This window comes from Apteryx rowi, unplaced genomic scaffold (genome assembly GCF_003343035.1).
Source record: "Apteryx rowi isolate R43461 unplaced genomic scaffold, aptRow1 scaffold_446, whole genome shotgun sequence".
NCBI lineage: Eukaryota > Metazoa > Chordata > Aves > Apterygiformes > Apterygidae > Apteryx > Apteryx rowi.
Window position 1 is genome coordinate 675706 of NW_020450701.1, and position 20091 is coordinate 695796.

The following is a 20091-nucleotide window of genomic DNA, read 5'->3' on the forward strand; positions in this document are numbered from 1 at the left end:
GTCTATGATTGCATCAGAGCAGCAGTCACTATAGAAATTGTGACAGTGATCAGTAATGAGAAATAAAATGTAAATAACTCCATGAGTTTGCACTTGAATTGTTAAGACTTTGCTGCATTTTAATCTATCATCACAACCATTTGCGCACAAGTCTTAACACTACAATGCAACGTTCTTGTCATCTTACATGAAAGCTGGAGGAGGAGCTCCACCATCACTTACGCCTATCATATCCCCCTCATAGGTACCTACAAGACAAGAGATGCTGCTGACTGCTGGCATGTTGGCCCTGTGCAAGGCAATGGCTCCTGGCTGCCACTGCCTTTATCACTTAGTGAGAAGCAGGATCTGGGATCTCCTGCCTCTAAAGAGAGCATGCCTTTCTGTTCCCCACCAGCCTCACTTCTTACAGCCTTGGGCATGGGTTGTTGACTCCTTCCAAAACAACAGCTGCACATGTGGCAGCGCACGGAGAATAAGAGCTCTTGGAGAGCTTGCTCTGGAGCGATGGCCATACTGTGGAGCTGAGGCCAAGAGGGCGCTGGAGTGGGAGCGCTGGGGAGCCTGCCCGTGTGGCAGAGGACAGCAGCTGAGGCTAAGCCACTTCCTGTGTCTTTGCAAGCTAAGATGGTGGCAAATAGGAGCCAATGCTTTTAGGTTTCCTTTTTGCTCGGTTACTGTGAATGAACTTATTGGTTGAATATATGCAAGTTTAAGCAGCTTTACAGAACTCCCAGCAGAAAAAAATTCATTTCCAAGGCTGGCTATTTTACTGGCAGTCCAGTTCTATGAGTTATGTTCATCCCATGGGGGAAAAAAGCAACACTGTGTCTCCTGCAAGTTAATCGAACTGACCAATGAAGGCATCGATTTATAATAATGATTAATAACAAGGAACTGTTGGCAATGAAGCTATAGGCCAAAACTAATTTGTGGAAATTACTCAGCAAGTGATTATGACTAATGGGAATTGCCTTTGAGCAATTCATGAACCAAAAGTTAAATGTGTGGAATGAAAGATTCATTACACATTATTCACTCAGTAAAGACAATGGCATTTGTATTGTAGCAGAGTCTCTATGCTACAGGCAGGTTTCAGGGTTTAGTTTAGGCACTTAATGGACATTCTTTTTCAAAAAAGCAGATATCTGTCCTAAAAAGCTTCAGCTACTAAGTTTAAAATGTCTGAAGTGACTCCATCCTCTGTAAATATGTATGAGTTAGCCTCACAGCTCAGGAATTGATAGCAGAGCAGTCCTGATTGAGATCAAAAGGTTTCCATGTGGACTAAACTGCTGGGGTGTTCATCCAGCTTCCTGAGTGAGCTTTGCAGACACACTGTGGCTAGACTGCCATTCCTGCCCAGGTTAATTAGCGAGGGCATTTCCCGAGATTCTTTAAACACCTTAGGGCACGTAACAAATTCCAAGATCATCTTTCTTTCTAAGAATTCTTAGTGTAGGTTTCCGTAAATAAACATTCATGAAAGTACTCCTTCTGTGCCTGATCCTCTTCACAAAAGTGATGGAACTTGCAGCTTGGTGACATCTGTGGCACTAGCTTCAGAACGGCAAAAGGCAAGCTCTCCCCTTCTCTCCCCACTTCCCTGGGGTTTGCTTATTTTCCCCAAATCAAGTGAGGCAAACAACAGCTAGTTTAATTCCACAAATATGTGGCAGATTGGTACTTTCCCCCTACTTTCCTATGTAGGTAATTTTTGAAATGTTATCTGGCATGTGTTTTCCTTAAGCTAATCTGTCAGCAATGGGCTCACTTACTGTTATTACCTATAAAAAAAAATGCCCCTAGAAGTAGAAGAGATCTCTATAGTTTAGCAGGCCACAAAAAGAAGGAAGATGATAGAGCAGACTTCAAATGATGATACCTACTTAGGAAAAATCAGTGGTAAGAACTGTTATTAAGAAACAGGCAGATAAAACAAAATAAATAAAAAGATACATTACCACTTTTTCTAGTGAATGTTAATTTTCTTCCTGATTGTTTTCCCTTCATCCAAAACAGTGGGCTATAAGAAGGGGTAGTTTTGCATTTTTCTTTATTCTCTGTCTAACACTGGAAGACACTGCTCTGCAATGGGTGATGCTGCCTTACAAGTGAAGATTTTAAAGGCAGAAAGAAATGGTTGGAATAAACACAGAACACCTCTCTTTAGTGAAAGGCTGAAAGACAGTAAAGCTCCACCAACACAGTAAGAAGGGAGCCTGAGACAGAAGGGATTTGTTCTCTTCCCCTTGCCAGCCTGGAAAGCAGATGATGAGCAATCCAATGGTAGTTATAGCAGTATGGTCACAAGAGCTTGCAGAGCATGTTGCACTCAAGGTATGTTGTTTCTGCTTATTAATGTCTCTCTGTGAAGATCTGAAGAAGAAAGGGTACAGATTTGGGAGGAATGATCTGATGGTTGCACTGCTATTCTAGTGCTTGGGAGGGACAGACCCCCAGGTCCCAGGTCTACCACAGATTACTGCTGTGGTTCTGCATGACCTGCCTTTGTCTTTCTGTACGTCACATCACAGTGACAAGCAGCGGATAGATGGTCTGTTCTACACAAGGGAATCCTGGAACAAGCATATGACCTGTTTGTGCAGAACCTAGCCCCAGATACCCTGTGAAATACCTTCTGTTTTCACTGACTTTTCTCGTTCTTCTAATCCTGACAATGGCGGACAACAGCACCAGACCATATCATAATCCAGGTTTAGTTGCCACCTTTAAACAGATTTAAAGAAAGCATTAAGATTCTTGCAGTTAATCCCCAAATACTTTATCTGAAAAAAGCAAATTTGTTGCTATTTGATGGTTATTTGGATGCAATTTACCACCTAAACCAAAATGCATTCAAAGGAGATCTCTTCTGGTTCTCTGCCTCTAAAATGTAAAAATCCAAAAGCCAGTACTTACAGCAATCTGTGTATTACTACTATAACCCCTATTCATACCTCTGTTGTTTGTCAGGCAACCTGTGTTAAGATAGTAACAGGATTATATCAATACCTTGTTCGTATCTATTTCACATTGTAATTTTTGTTTGCAAACTATCTTATATTTTCTCCTGAGCAATTATCAGCATAGTGCTTAAAGATTCATGTTTAAAAAATGGAACCTCAGTCCACTGTGGAAACCTGCATGTGTGGGGGAGGCAGGGGATAGGGGAGAGCATCACAGGGACATAAAAAGTTGCATGGTTCTTCTGAGGGACTGATGACTTGTGGCCACTACTGACTTCTGCTGATATTGTGAGTGCCTGGCACTTCTAAAAAGTGATCCTTCATGAGTGGAAAACTTTGGGCCTTTTTTCTGGAAAAGACAATGAGGAATTAAAGTTAAATGGATTCATGACTTGGGATGTTTCTCTTTCTCTCTGACTCCATGTAGATGGGCAATGAAGCAACTGCAGATGAAACAGTCCTGAGATCTGAAAAGCAGCCAAACTCACCCTGTTTTCATGAAACTGAGTGTCGATACTTTTCTTTTTTTTTTAGTCTTCCCTTCAACCTCCTCAGCTCATTACTTCATCAAAATCATTCACTTTCCAATTATCTAGCCAGATTCCAATGCACTTTGCCAAAATTTTATTATCTTGTACTCAGAGTTAGAGCATGCAGTTATTTATTCAAATTTCTACTGCTCCCACTTTGGTGGAAGTGGGTGAAGGAATCTCATTCTGGGAGCCTAAGGGAGCTTTGTAATGAGAAACAGTTTCAGGAAGGTGAGTAACCCTTTTGCTTTGCAGGGTTTGCAATATGAGGAGAAGGGAAAAAACACATGTGCTCACTCTTTATGTTTCAGCATCCAAGGGGAAGAAATTAATGCAAAAACCAGCTTCCATGTGTATTTCTTGGATTTATGGTTAGATTTTTTTCCTAATTGTGAGTAAAATGATTATTCTTTTTTGGGTATTATTTTAACTTTCACAGTTGTGAGTCCGGCCCAAAGTCTCACTGAGATATTAATAAGCACTGCAGAAACAAATGTACAACAGTATTCTTTAAGAGACTTGGGCATTACAATGAAAAGCACTATAATACATAGTGTTCAGACACAGCATCTGTTGAACATTGAGATTCCTCATGCAATATATGCAGAGGCTGGATGTCTTAAGAAAGGGATTCACAAAAGCTAGCGTGCTGAGTGGGGAACTATCTAAACACATCAGTAAGAAATGGAGAGGCCATTGAGAGAGCCCCAGCCTTCCTACTTAAAGCTAGTAAGGCATCTATGTCTTGACTGCTGGCATATTCTCATCAGTAAGCAATCTTGAGGTGAGGCACCTAAGGTAGTGCTGTCTAGTTCTTAAAAAATGATAGCAAGAAAATTTCATCATAACCAAAAGATGGAATGCTTTTTGTGAAAGTGTAAGAGCTCTTCTAATATCTCCACTTTGTTTGATTTGGTATGTGGACTCAGATCTGATCTGCTTACACCCCAGATGTTAACAATTGAAATACCTTCATTTTTTCTCTCTGTCTCAGTGAAAACACAATCATTTACATGAGGTTTCAACAAGAGAGACTGAAAGATTCATCCCAGACTACACAATAACTTGATGGAAGTTGAAGGCAGAGAGAAGTACAGAAGTTTTGTGCACGCTCCCAACATTTTCGTACCACTGGCATTCTGCTGTAACATAAAACTGTGAGTTCCAGGACTGCCAAAGCTACCAGGTGTCCCTTTGTCTATGCCCAGACAGCTTTTGTCAGCTGGACACAAGGGTCCACTGTGCCATATGACTTTAGCTTGTTTTGCCTGTGCTGCTTTACCTTCTTTACCTTCATAGGTAAAGTTTTGCTACAGGGAAAAATCGATTGTCTTCCACCAGGCTCAAGCAGAGCATGAGCTAACACAGGTGAACAAGCAGAATTTGGGACTCAAGTTCAACTTGAAGAACAAACTCAACATAGTTCCCAGATTTTTACTTTTCTGGTTCTGCTTTGATCAGGTTATATTTTGGAGACTATTAATGAGGTTTGTCTTTCCCATAATGCCTGAAGTTGGCGGAAGTGCATGGTACGTTCCTTTCCATGCTGCCACAGGGGCCTGGGTTACAAGTACTCTCTGTTCCCATCTGTGATAATAGGCCACACTGCCATGAAAGAGCCCCTGCGCCTTCCTTAGCTGTGCACTGCAGAGTGCTCTTGTGCTGCACTACTGCACCAGGTAGGATCAGGAGAAATTCCTGCTCTGTTGCTTTTTATTTATAGCTGCAGGAAAAGGCCAGGGAATTAAGTTTCAGAGTGTGCTAGTGAGTCTCATAGCTGCCTCTAGAAAGTTATTCTGTCCAGAGAGAGTCTCAAATGGAGGCCTCTTGGTTCTTCCTCTTCCTGCCTATGTTCACATCTTGAATTAACTCAGGATTTTAAATAAACCCATCAGCTGGATAATGCAGCATGCAACTAGGTATGCTAGCAAGAAATGGAAGAGCAAAAAAAAAGCAAATCTGCAAGTCTGGCACCTATATTACTTTCAGGCAATAACTGTTTCCTCTTAAAATTGCCAGGCATGATGAATCCAATTTCTCTGCTATGTTATTGGGAAATTAAGAATTTAATGGGCAAAGGCTGTTTTCCAGAGCATAAAATAGCTTGAAGTAAAACGAAAAATGAAAGGCGTGTCAGTTAACCCACTTCAGTCTTCAGCAAAGGACAGAAGAAGAAAAAAAAAATCAGACTCACCTTAAGTCTGTTAAATACAGCCTTCAGGATCTGCGTTTCCCTCTCACTGTCAGGAACAATCCGTATGACTTTATCACTGCCAATAACAGACATTGAATTGACATTTTAAGGATCTTTGCAGCAACACAGTGCAACAATAAATAGGTTCAGATATCTACTGTAATTGTGCACTTTCTCAACAACAGCAGAATGTCAGGTGAACTGGAGATCTGCTTCCAAATTTGCTCTCCCAAATTGTGGGCTTCCATAGAACTGATTCGATTTCACTCTTTAAAGGTAAAGGTTTTAGCTTCTCCCACCTCCCCACCCTGATTTCTAAGTAAATCCTTTTACTAGTTACTTCCAACTTAAACCATTCAGGCTGACATCATCCATACTGAAATTCTGCCTCAGATCCCCCCCCCCCCAATTTTTTTTTGCAGAAAGAGATCATCTGTTTCTGAGAATAAATTAGGTAAAATAAATTGTTTTTGTCTTCTTAAAAACTGTAATAGACTGAAGAGTCTAGTGCTCTAATGCTTTAAAGAGAGGACTTGAACTTTAAAAGAAAGGTGGCCTTCATATCCCGGGCATATCTTTTGCTTTATCCATCAGAGCTTGCACAAATTTTGCCAAGTAATCAGCTGTTCATATATGCTCAGAAGATTCTAGATTATAGCAGTTCATTTTCTGAACTTTCTTTAGCAGATCTCAATGAACACAAATTTCTGAACAGGAAACAAGAGGCTGAATAGCTGTACGTTCAGTGACCACCATCCATCTCATACACTATGTGAAGCTGGGGACCACAGAAAATACATGGTGTGATCATGTAACTAAAACATCATCATGATCCATACACAAGAGGGCTGAATTAAATTTGCATGGCTAATGTTAATTCTGGCAGTTTCCTACCTTTTGAGTTTTTGACTTGGCACTCTTAATAATCAGTATGTCTCCTCTTCCAAAAGCCTTTGGAGGTCATATGCACCATTATTTTTACAGTTCTGTCCCAGAGAAGAACCCCCTTTTTCAAAACTTCTGTACCTCCAGTCTCCTCAATATTTGGGAATTGTATGCAGTAGAGTTTCCTTTGACATTGAGAGGAAGATTGTCCCTAAAATATACTGTGAACTTGCCTCCCTTCCCAAAGTTTCTGAGCCTGCTTAGAAGCTATTTGGCTGATAGAAGCAGGCACTGGTGAGTGCCCCCTTGCTGCCTCACTGTCCAAGGACGGCTCCCAAGCTGCTGCTGTTTTTGGCAAACAGGCACCAGCTCTGGCCTTTGGGGTACTGCCACTACAGCTCTAGAAAGACTCATCTCTGTTACATGAATCCTTAACGCATATACAGGTAAATATTCAATACTTACATTGTCAGTAAGTGGTTCAGAAGAATGCACTGGTTCTTGGGTTCGGCAAGACTGATAAAGAGTGAATTGTGACATGGCTTATACTCTGGCTCTTTTTGGAAGCCCTCTTCCCCTTCTCCCACTCTTCTTTTGTCCGTCTTTTCTTTCCATTTATCAGCTGTCCCTTCTGGTTAGCCTCTGATCCTTCTTTCTGCCTGAGCTCTTCAGTTTTGGTTCTTGCCCTGGCTGAGCTTTTCCTGCACAGGAGTCCCACACCCTGATACTCTTAAGTCATGCAAAGGCTTTACAGACTTTACAAATTTTTGTCCAGTTAAACCAGAAATGTGGCTGCAATAATATTGATGTACTCAGAGAAGTGCATCTCAGTCAATTTTGATTGGCTTCTGTCAACGTTAATTGACAAACGGTTTATGCTTAAAAAGGAAGATTTCTGAAAGCACGTCTGTTATAATTTGGCTGCTATAAAAATGGATGGGAAATTACTATGTTTCTGAGGCAAATTTAACCTCCTGTACAGGAACTTACACATATGCCCCCTTGGAGGAAAATAGATGCTTTTAATTTATCATACATACAACAAGAAAATTCTTTCCTGTCACTGATTTCTTTCAGAGTATTAAACTGCTATTAACAAGGAAATTGGAAAAAAGAGGTAATGATTGCCCAGGACATGTTAAGGTAAAGTAACTAACAAAGATTCACTGGAAGTTTCTGAAAGGACTGGGACAATGAACATATAAAGAACAGCTTTTTATGAAGCTAAGCGTGTGTTCAACAGTTGTAATAAGAATTTAGAAGGATCTGATATCACTTAGGTATGGTCTTGAATTAATACATGTCACTCTAAGCTGTCCTGGATTAGCTCAGCAACTCTGTCCTTTCCCATGTGATGAAAGATCTGCCTCAAAGAGCAAAATATTGGTGCTATGATAGATTGATCACTTGACACATAGTTGGAAAATGCCTCAAGCTCCTTGAGAGTGCCAAGAAAGTCGTCTAGCATACCTGGTACTGTTAGTATTTTATTAAATGATGGATAAGTCAGTAAGACGAGGCAGTTTTGTTTTTTGTGGATGTAAGATGCGGAGAGAGACGCTGACTTCCCAAAAGCTATATGCTAACACCCACCTTTGTAGGCTAGCCAGAGGGTTGATAATCATTTCAGATTCTACTTTACGCCTGATATCTACCAACCAAAGAACACAGTCCTTATTTTTACAGCTTTCCTAATTATATTTAACACTAAAAGGTCAAATAATTACCTTAAATGCTATGCAATACCCCATGAATTTAGGGCAGAGAGTCAATAGTCTAGCCAATATTTAATAGTCAACAAAAAAATCTACCAGGTCAAGACTGATGTGATCAATAAATGGCAGCTGTACCCCTAATGTGCAGAACCAGTCCCTGGGGGCCTGCGCTTACTCACATCTAGCTGTGAAGCAAGTGACCAGGTATACATTTTGGGAAGGCTGGTTCATACTGGCTTCCAGTTAGTGGGTGCCTGAAAACTTGATAATGGAAGTGAAGGCTAAACTAGGAGGGAGAAGGGATGCTATTCCATTTGGTGTGGCTCTCCCCCCTTTTCTTCCTGGTGAATACATCCTGAGTTTTCCCAGCAAGCACAGATTGAAATGGATGAGTCTTTTCTGTTCCCTTGCTGCCTGGGAGAAAGCTCAGATCAGCATAGCAAAATGGGATACCGTAGATCTGTGCATGTTGTTATAATTTGGGAATTCCATAAGCAGCAGAGGTGCTGGAATTGCCTGCAGACCTATGTCAGCACTCTGCTGATTTATGCATGCAAGGCTATTTTTTTTAGCCATAATGTCACTAATCTTTTTCTGATGTCTATTTTTTTTATTCTAAACAAACAACAAGACTGGGTATGTTTTGCAGAAATTAATCTGGGACTTCACATCAACCAGGACAAACTTTCAATTTATCACTAGCAACTAGACAAATCAAATTTAAACCTATGATTTAGTGGAATGGTTTGAATTTTGTGTAAACACAATTGAAAGCATTTGCAAACAGCAAGACACAAGCTTTACTAACCTAACTGACCAGATGAGACTAGTGAGCACAGAGTAGAAGCCAGACCTTTAGTGTCCACAGGGACAGCCCTGTGTCTGAGCAAAATGAGTGATCAGCTGCTGACTAACGCAATGACTTTTTTTTTCTTTATTGCCCTCTTATATTTTTAACAAGAGCATCAAGAATGACACAGCTGCTTTTGAAACACACAGAATGTGCTACACAGGTCTGGGGAGGATGATATTCTCTGCCACCACTGGGGACTAAAAACTATTGGTTTACTTCTTTGGCTCTTTTCATTTACTTTTTTCATTTACTTCATAGTTTTACTCATTTATGAACAAACCAGATGGATTCAATGAAACCATTCTGCAGCATATATACAACTTCTCTTCTGATGGAATTAATTCCCTCTCATGAAACTTTCCCATTGAAGTCACATGGCATGAATTTTATTTATTTAAATTCCTCACTTCTTTGAGGAAAATCCTTCTTATTGTTTTATTTTCCTGCCTAATGTGAACCTTCATCAGCTCTCTCCTCGCCCATGGAATTCAATAAAAGTATGTTTACAAAAGCTTTACAAGCATTTTAAACACAGTTTGAGGAACAGACATTATAAATCCAATATCTATGGAAAAAATCTAAAAGAAAATAAATCTCCACTTACAAGCATCTATTCCTAATGGTAGAGGAGGCATTATTGTTCTTGAGAATAAGTAGCCGGAGCTGCCACAATTAACTGTTTCATTAAGGCTCAGGAAGTAGTTACACACATGAAAGATATATCTGAAAAAAGCCATAACACAAAAGCCTCCTTGTCACCTACCAGTACACCATCAGACATCACGTATGATGAAAGATTAATTGTTTCATTCCCTTTTCTCTGCTCAACTCTTCTACTAGTCAAAATGTTAAGAAATGTCCCAACTTTAATTTTCTATTTCTGTTATTGGGATAGAGAGTTCCAACCATGGATTCAATACTATTCAAATAACTACTTATTAAAAAAGATCGGGCTGCTTCCTCAGACCTGATAGGGACTTCTAGAAGGGGAACTTCCTGAACCCTTCTGGACAGTTTTTGGAATTGGAGCACTGATCCAAATGAAGAAGAGAGAGCCATAGGTATTTTCTAGATAGAATTATATATAGTTTTTGCTTATTACTGGAATTTTTTATTAAGGCAAAAAACTTATGTTATTCTTGGAATAAGGAAGAGCTAGCTCATCTATAATTTTGAATGAAAATGATTTTCTTGAGTAATGTAGAGAGAAATGCTGAGGAAGCAAAATGTATTATTCCATGATATTTATCAATATTGCAGAGTTTCTCTGCAAACTGAATGTATATGCAACTTGCCTGCTAATTCCCAGCCATGGTGCATCTGAGTTTGATAGATATTTTTTAGGTGCAAAAAGGGTTTCTTGTTTTATTTATGTAGGAAACTCTAGGGACTAAACCAAAGCTATATTACTGAGAATTCGTCCTTGAAACAGCTTCGTTCCAGAGACAGGTGGTCTGGAAAGGTGAATGTTTCCAGAAATTCAGATTTTGTTACACTGTTCCAACTAAAGAAGGATGTTTTTTCAAGCAAAGTAGGCCTCTAATGACTCCTGAACACTGCATATACTGCCTTGTAGCTCAAACCCTGAGAGAGAAAGTGGAAGCCAGCTGCTTCAGTGCATATCTCCATCTCAGGAAAAAAAAGCAAAAGTGTACAGTAATAGGTACCACCTTGCATCTCCAAACACTGTCTATCTAGTCTTATGTAAACAGAAGAGAGAAAGAAGGGCGTTACTCAGGGCAGAGAATAAAATAAAAAGTAACAAGACAAATACAAACCTAAGAAACAGAAGAACAAACCAAAGTAGGAGAGCAGACTACAAGGAGATATGGTACTAACTGTACAGGATTAAGATACAAGAAAACTTGAGAGGTGCCTAGTTTGATCCAAGGAGGAGGCTGCAGTAGTCTCCTTAAATTAAACACTGTGATTACTTATTTCTATTCACTTCTTAAGACCCATATTATAAGAACACATTTGCACGAAATATCTGATGACTGTCTAGCCTGGCTGTAATTCTTCCAATGATGTATTATATCAAGCACAGTTGCTTTTAAAGAAAGCACCATCATCAGTCAAGTATGAGAGGTTACTGAAAGAAGTGTCTGCCATAACCCTTGCCCCTTCTTTCTTCCTATGTCTCCTACATTTCTCTGGTTCTGTGGAGAAATGTTCTGGCTCTGCGCTTCGTTAGGACACGATGGGTAGGTGCTGATGCTCTCCCGCCTGGCATGAGCCCCACATGGTGATGCAGGGATGCTCGATCTGTCTGTCTGAGTGCTCCCCTACCTGAAAGGGAAAGCTTCCCCGCCCCCGGCCACCTCCCTCTTCGTCCTGACCACAGAAGCACATTTGACTTGCGTGACGTGGTTGGAGCAACAAGTGTGGTTTATTGCTCTGCTTAGGCTGTGGTGATCACGTACAGGGCTGCCCAGCAGGTCCCTCCGGGCAGACCTGGTTACAGCAGCTGCATCCCTTATTATCCCTTGTCCCATTTCTCGACCCTCCCTTTCACCATACTTGTACCTCACTTTCTTTGCTCATCTCCTCTCAGATAAACAACCCAGCCCTAATTACTTTTTCCTCATTGGTCCCAGCTTTGCTACATCCATACCCAAATATGGTATTTCTAGGTAATCTCAGCCTTATATGGTATTACTGATAATGGTTACCTAGGTACTGTTGGCCTCAAACAATCCCCAATACTCCCCTCCAGTTACCTGTAAAGTTCAACCATTTCTCACATAACTTCCCTTTAAACAGCTGCAAGATCCAGCAGATCTTCACAGTGCTATCTATAATTTTTGTCACCTTCTCATATTGTTATCTGTCACATCCAGCAATTTCTCATGTCATGGCCTGTAGTTTATCCACATCCTTAGCTTATCCTCAGGCCAGGGCTTAGCCTAGTCATTTGCCTGAAGCCCTGACGCTCCTCCATGCTAAAAGTCCACACAGACACCCATATGGCTTTCTAAACCTTAAATTGCTTCAGGTCATTCTAAACTCCATATATGTGCTCAAACAACAGCAGCAACAATTTTCAGATTAAGTATCATGGGACTCCGTTCAAGAGATTTGCTCTTGACCTCAGCAAAATCAAAGAAAGAACACCAAGTCTGAAAGAAAGTTGTTACAGAATTTGGATGTCCGGAGCACATGCCCAAAGGGAAGAATGGGCCAGTGACTGGAGGACTGCATTAGACTTTTTGAGATCCAGCTTCCTTTATGACCTTGAGCAAATCACAGCCTGTCTACAAGTGAGGTTAAGCGCAGGCTTGACAGGAGGTTTCTTATACTGAGCTCCATATGCTTTACATCCGCATTGCTGGCTGTCGTTCAGGTGTAAAAAATATGCTCTGTGTATTTGGTGAGAGATATCTGCTGGTGGATTGATTGTTTGGTTCCCTCCTTGCCTCATCAATTGCAATGTCATGAGCAAGAGCTAAAGTCTGGGCTCTGTCCCTGTGCGTGTACTTGAAGCATGGGTATTTGCAAAACCATAGAGGTCAGCCTCACCGTATCTGGGTCTATACTTGCTTGTAAAGCATGTGGATGATGGGAAAGTTTAGGCACAGAGCAGTGCTTAACTGATAGTGTAAATATGGCTCAGCTCCGCACCCCTATATATAGGGTTGACAGTAGTTTTTAACCTTGTTTGGGTATTGAGACAATAAATATATTCATGACTTCTAGACTTCCAGATGGCTATGGTAATGGGAGCAATGAAAGGACCGCAGATGGAAGGCAGTAAATACACATTTTACAGAAGTTAAGGAACAAAATTCTACAACTCTTTTAAAGTCTTGAAACATTGTACATTTACCCAATAGACTTCACTGGTGCCACAAGCCGTGTAAGAGCTCATTAGTAAGCCTAGAAAGATATCAAACATCCAATGGTCCATAGGTCTTATATGCCAAGCAGATCTGAGTTTCCTCTGTTTGATCTTAACAGAGAGAAAGATACATTCACACAGGTACAGTGCCAGGATATGGGCTCGTTTTCTACCAATCCTATTTTTTATTATATGCCTGCAAAGAGACAGAAGAGCACTTTATTTGTTCTAATGGTTGTATTTTCCTCCAGAGTTATCAAAAACTGTACTGCCATGAAACTGGGCAGAGGTATCAGTTGCTCAGCAACGTCTTACAGTGCCTCAAAAAGAAGGTAAATGTCATTGCTCCTGTTTCACTCATGGTGGGGAAATAAAGGTCAGCATTTCTGGCTGGTCACCTGAAAACGATATCCTTTCCTGGAAATTTAAACCTCAGTGTTCCCTGACAACTTTGTTTCTATTAAAACCAAAGTACCATTGCTCAATGTGGACATAGCTTTGGCTTTTCTAGTAAATCGGTTTGAGACCGAAAACATCAAAACAAGTCTACTGAAAGAAAATAAGTAATATTAAGCTATAATTTATTTCTATCAACAAATTTAATAATGATGCTTAACCTATTTGGTGCTATTCCTTTGCATATAAGGACTTTATACTTTTTTCCAGTATCTTATAAAAGCTTTTTTCAAATCATCTAAAATTTTTCATATCTTGAGGTTTCTCCATACACATGAATCTCCTGATAACATAGATTTGCTAAAGGCTTGTCTGACTTACGTTGTTGAATGATCACATGTTCATAGGGCTCTGTGTCCCTGTGTATACAAAGAGATGACAGGGTGTGCAGAGTATCTTTACTTTTCAAAGTGTAGCGGAAAACTGGCAAGTGCTGTACTTCTTTCCTATTATGCTTTTCTATCTGCAGACAATTGCAGAATAAGGAACAGCAAAGACTCCAAGCAAGAGATGGCCACGCTGTCTTGCTTTGGAGACAGCTATGAGACTTTGAACTGTGTTCAGAGGCAGGAAACAATCACCATTTTTGGTTGTCCAGGCAAACTGCAGACCTGGAAAATATGAAGTACTGTCTTTTCCATGAAAGCAGGCTTAGACAGTCTTTAAAGAAAATTTCAAATACTGTTTGTTTCATGATAAAATTGCAAGACTTGTCCCCACTGCATACTAAAACCTAGTATTTTACCATGTAAAATCTGGTAAAATTCATTTACCATATGTTACTTTAAGAAGTGTTTAAATTAAAATTCTCTTAACCTGTAGGTAAGTAGAAGAGCTATTTTGTTCTGATACTAATAATAGTTTACCAGACACAAATGTAAGGTCTCAAACCTTCCTTTAGAATGTTTGCAGTTCATAAAAAATCCTTATTTACAGAGCACAGACTATGTGGACTTCACCTTTTATGAAGTAAGGCTTTGCATGACCTGACAGTAAAGGAAGGGAACCTTTTAGCTGAAGATTACACATTTCAAACTAAGTGACTGAATGAGACATATAACTTATCTGCCCTGCTCACTTTCCCAAGACCCAGACAATACTTCAATCTTTGAAAAAAAGAGTGGACGAGGCTGTTATTTTTATTTCCATGAGTCATGCCCTTAACTTATAACTGTAATTACTTTTCTCTCAGATTTTTTAAAACAGAACTTCTACGGGAGGCCAATAAAATTCTTATTGATACATCAATCTGCAATGTCTCTGCAACTTTTATACTGCAATCCCAAGCTATTATTACAATATTTTATCATGACCAGGTTCAAATACACAGAAAAATGAGAAGCAGAAAAAAGACAGAACTCATTTGAAATGCCTAATCTATTGGTGCAAATTATGCTGATATCTATTCCCAGTAAAATACCTGTTCAAAGAATAAATACTGCTGAGAAAACTCAAGTGTCTCTAAGCAAACTATATTGTCACTTGAAGAATATTTGTCTAGCAACAAAAGTTAGCCACATGTTAGATTTAAGTTACTACTGTCTGCATTCATATTCTTCCAGAGCAACTGTCTCCTATGTTTGTTTCCTCCAAAATTACAAGTAATTGGAACTGTCTTCCTTTTCTTACAATAATATATTTCAGTTAGCATAAGAGATCTGAAAGCTGGATATACATTGGAAAGGGAGAGTTGTCCAGGAGGAATTTTTGTTTGCTCCTCTGTCCCCTTCTCAAAAAATGTTTCCCTCAGGAGACAGAAAAATTTCCTGATATGGAGTGGTCTGAGTAAAACACTGAAATGGTTTCACCCATGAAGAATTTCCCCTGACAGAGCGATTATCGTCAAACCTCTGAAACTGTTGCTTTCTTGACCAATGAGGGGGGCTCCCTGCAGAGCAAATACTCCCTGGTATACTCCTGAATGGCAAAATAGGAGGCCTAAAAGGTAACAGATCAATATGAAATTGTTGGATTAACTACTTGATATTTTTTGTAAACTATTTTAAGATTAAATGATACCTTTGGAGCTCATAAAACTGTTCCATGGCACTATGGTTATGGATAGCAGAGCTACCTATGGATTTAGACAGTTAATGATCATTAAAGTTAATGGGACTGTAGTGTGTAACTTGTTCTGGTGGCTTTGAAGGTTTCTGCGTACATTCTCAGAGAGGGATAATACCAGGCTCAGAACGTGAGCACATGGAAGAAATAACGGCACAAGTCTGCCTACTGCATCTCAGGCTTTCATTTTATGATTTCAATTCCACTAGGAACAGTTTTAACATAGATGTATTCCCCTGTAGGCTTACAGCACAAACTGCAGCAGTGCCGAGCACCTTGAGGTGAGATGGAGAGCTGCAAAGCTCAGTAAGGGCAACACTAGGGGAAATACACTGAGGACTCAAACAGCAGGAACAGGCAGAAAAATTCCCAATAAAGTTTCCTTCATTTAGAATTTGCAAATTTATAAAAATTTATACCTTGGATTCTCAGCAACCACAAAGAAAAATGTGATGCCATACACTACTCCTAAAATGCTTTTGGGGAATCTGGCCTTATTACAGATGACAGGGACCCAATCAGGGGGTAAATTATTTGTAAACAAATTTCAAAATTTGGGGGGAATTTGTTCTGGGTCAAAATAAACCAAACTTTGAAAAAATTGACTCCTCTACAAAAATGAATTTTTCTTTCTATACAGCTTAGAGAGAAAACATCAACATTTTTAATAACACAAATAACACAGATAAGATTCACTTGAGGCTAGATCTGTAAAGACTTATGCATATACTGGCTTCCTACTTTGAAAAACAATGGAATTACTTTATTAACAAAATTTAAAATAAGCCTTAAGTATAAGCCTTAACTATAAGAAAAAAGAGCAGAATACAGTCTATTCTTGTACTGGATTTTCAGTATTTAAAATCCCACCTTGCTAAAATCCAACTCCTTCCTAGTCAGGGATTAGGCAATTTTTCCACTTCTCCAGCTATAGAGTCCTTCAAGAACTACTGTATTAATGACAATTCTGTCTCTTTGTATCCAAATATTAAAGCTGCAAAGACCCACATCATACCAAAACAGCCAGGGCATTTTGAACTCCATAGATGACTGTCCCTCACCTCATCAGCTCCAAAAGGACTTGCTAAGTGATTTCCCCACTTTTTTTTCAGTGCTGGTAGAAGAGAAGGCAGCTTCAGGCTGGCTGCATGCCGCCCCACAGAGCCAGCACCGCAAGACTGCCCACAGATCCTCTTGTAGCCTTTTGGCCTCCTGTCGCACTGTACATCTCCTAGACAGAGCGGCAACCAGAGACTAACATAACATTTTGCCCTCTTCTCATTTTATTAATAGGTGCTACAGTTCATAGATTCTGTGCTCATTTAAATAGCAGGATAAGACTAGCCTCCTGGGTCACTGGAGCCAGCCCTTCGCTGTCATGGGCAACCCTATCAGTCTGATCAAACGCTACTGTAGAAGTAGACAGTGTTCTTCTGATTCTCCTATGGGGAAGGTTTTTGAGAGCCTCTCTCTTTTATTGGTTAGAAGCCTTCTAAGTTAAAATAGCCAGCTTATACTATTTAGTTTCTGTACTCATGCTGTTCTTCAGATTAAATATACATTTTTTCCTCTGTGGTATTTGCATCTTCTCATACATTTAAAGACAGCAAACATTTGTCTTCTCTAACTTTGTTTTGCTGGCCTAACCACATCAACCTCTTCTAGTCATAGGTCTTACAGGTCTCAGGATATCTTAGTAATTTTTCTTTGTACCTGTTCCTGTTTTTCTGCTTTTGAACATGGACCAAAATTGCTGTGCAAACTTTGTTATTTCACAGAATCACAGAATCACAGAATGATTGAGGTTGGAAGGGACCTCTGGAGATCATCTAGTCCAACCCCCCTGCTCAAGCAGGGTCACCTAGAGCACGTTGCACAGGATCGCATCCAGGTGGGTTTTGAATATCTCCAGAGAAGGAGACTCCACCACCTCTCGGGGCAACCTGTGCCAGTGCTCTGTCACCCTCACAGTGAAGAAGTTTTTTCCTTATGTTCAGTGGAACTTCCTGTGTTTCAGTTTGTGCCCATTGCCTCGTGTCCTGTCGCTGGGCACCACTGAAAAGAGTCTGGCCCCATCCTCTTGACACCCTCCCTTCAGATATTTGTACACATTGATAAGATCCCCTGTCCGTCTTCTCTTCTCCAGGCTAAACAGGCCCAGCTCTCTCAGCCTTTCCTCATAAGAGAGATGCTCCAGTCCCCTAATCATCTTTGCAACCCTTTGCTGGACTTGCTCCAGTAGTGCCACATCCCTCTTGTACTGGGGAGCCCAGAACTGGAATACACAGTACTCCAGATGTGGCCTCACCAGGGCTGAGGAGAGGGGGAGGATCACCTCCCTCGACCTGCTGGCAACACTCTTCCTAATGCACCCCAGCGTACCATTGGCCTTCTTGGCCACAAGGGCACATTGCTGCCTCATGCTTAACTTGGTGTCCACCAGCACTCCCAGGTCCTTCTCTGCAGGGCTGCTTTCCAGCAGGTCAACCCCCAACCTGTACTGGTGCATGGGGTTATTCCTCCCCAGGTGCAGAACCCTGCACTTGCCTTTGTTGAACTTCATGAGGTTCCTCTCTGCCCACCTCTCCAGCCTGTCCAAGTCTCTTTGAATGGCAGCACAGCCCTCTGGTGTATCAGCCACTCCTCCCAGTTTTGGATCATCAGCAAACTTGCTGAGGGTGTGCTCTGTCCCTTCGTCCAGGTCATTGATGAATAAGTTGAACAAGACTGGACCCAGTACTGACCCCTGGGGGACACCGCTAGCTACAGGCCTCCAGCTAGACTCTGTGCTGCTGATCACAACCCTCTGAGCTCTGCCATTCAGCCAGTTCTCAATCCACCTCACTGTCCACTCATCCACTCACTTCCTGAGCTTGTCTATGAGGGTGCTATGGGAGACAGTGTCAAAAGCCTTGCTGAAGTCAAGGTAGGCAACATCCACTGCTCTCCCCTCATCTACCCAGCCAGTCATTCCATCACAGAAGGCTCTCAGATTGGTTAAGCATGATTTCCCCTTGGTGAAGCCATGCTGACTACTCCTGATCCCCTTCTTTTCCTCCACATGCTTGGAGATGGCCTCCAGGATGAGCTGCTCCATCACCTTTCCAGGGATGGAGGCGAGGCTTCGCTAATATCAAAACAGCCAGCATTTCACAAGATCTTATCTGTTATAAATAACTGTTTCTCTCTTTTTTTCTAGCTAAACARWTATACCACAAGCCAATCAAAATACTCTCCAGCCCTTACAGCCAGGCACTTCACAAGGATTATGGCCTGACTCCTCTATTAACAAGAAACAAATGCCATCTATGTCAAGAGTAAATCATACTTTCCTGCATCCTTTATGAAAAGTCTGCTTTACTACACTTCTGTTCTAGAAACAAACTAGGAAATTATTTTCTGGTTAATTTCTAACTAAAAGCATCTATAGGAGTAGCAGATAAAGACAATCCTGACAAACACAAGGCAGCTATCTGAGAAATTAAAACCTTGCTTTTTTGTTATAAGTATGTCAAATCATGCTGTTAGTCCATTTGTTAAGTGTCATGGACAAAATGTTTTACTGTGATCCACCCACAAGGTCCTGGGGAACTCAGAAGTCTTTCCAGCATCTTGACAAAAATCCGAAGCCCCTTCAGAGTTTTGCTGCTCTTGTCTTCACACCTTTGTTGCATCCACTGAAAAGTCTCCCCTCCTACAAACTCAATTTTATGGTCCTATTACACTGGGGTTCACAGATATGCTAAGACTGAATACTACATAATATTTTTTCCTCCTTGCATCCAAGCAAAGAATTTGCAGTTATAGGAGAAATTCTTATTAATTCCTAAATGCATGACCTTGAAATTTGAACTGCTGAATTTCATCCTAGCTCTTTTTATTCAGTCACTATGTCCGTCCAGTTTTTCTAATACATATCTAGAACCTTCCTTGAATAAATAACTAGAGAAAATAATCTGGAGATAAAGAAAACCTCTTTTTGCATTTTCACTTTTGTCTTCGAGGATAATGATAACTCAAGGCATAGAGCCTGAGGAATAAAAGTGGTAAGCAATTCCTGTTGGTGAATGGGACAAAACCTGGAGTGTTTGGTTATTTCTGATTGCCAGTCTCTTGAGATCAATTGAAGACCTTGATCCTGTAGGCTCTCATGAATGTATAAAGGCTTTCAGAGTTAGGAGAAGGAAGTCTATACTCCTCACAGTACTTGGCACAGAAACACAAATAACTGGAAAGTGTGTGAGTTTGTAAGTGTATAAAAAAAGAGATCAGAGGAGTTGTATCTCATACATATTTTAAAATGTAAATGTCAAGATGGTGAGTTTAGTTTTAATTTATGTCTTATCATTAGTGTTTTCCATGTATTTATTTATTCATCTATGCAAGTTACAGCACAATGGATGAAAATATTTATGGAGTGAAACAAAATGTTATGGAATGAAATACTGTTGCACTGAGATGTCTGTAGCACGCTAAGTTCCCCCAAACTGTTCTGTCATGCCTTATTAACCACTTTGCTTCCACAGAGTGACTTTGTATTTTAATTCACTGAAAGCACACATTTAATCTCACTGTACAAATAAAGGA

The 20091-nt window shown here is 40.4% G+C and overlaps 1 protein-coding gene across 1 annotated transcript in view; it reads right to left on the bottom strand.

Moving 5' to 3' along the window:
* The window catches only part of CPA6 (carboxypeptidase A6), an 85079-nt gene that overhangs the window by 37660 nt on the left and 27328 nt on the right, over window positions 1–20091 (bottom strand). The window contains exon 4 of the mRNA XM_026077009.1: window positions 5694–5769. Coding sequence (XP_025932794.1) covers window positions 5694–5769 — 76 coding nt within the window. The remainder of the gene's footprint in view (window positions 1–5693; window positions 5770–20091) is intronic.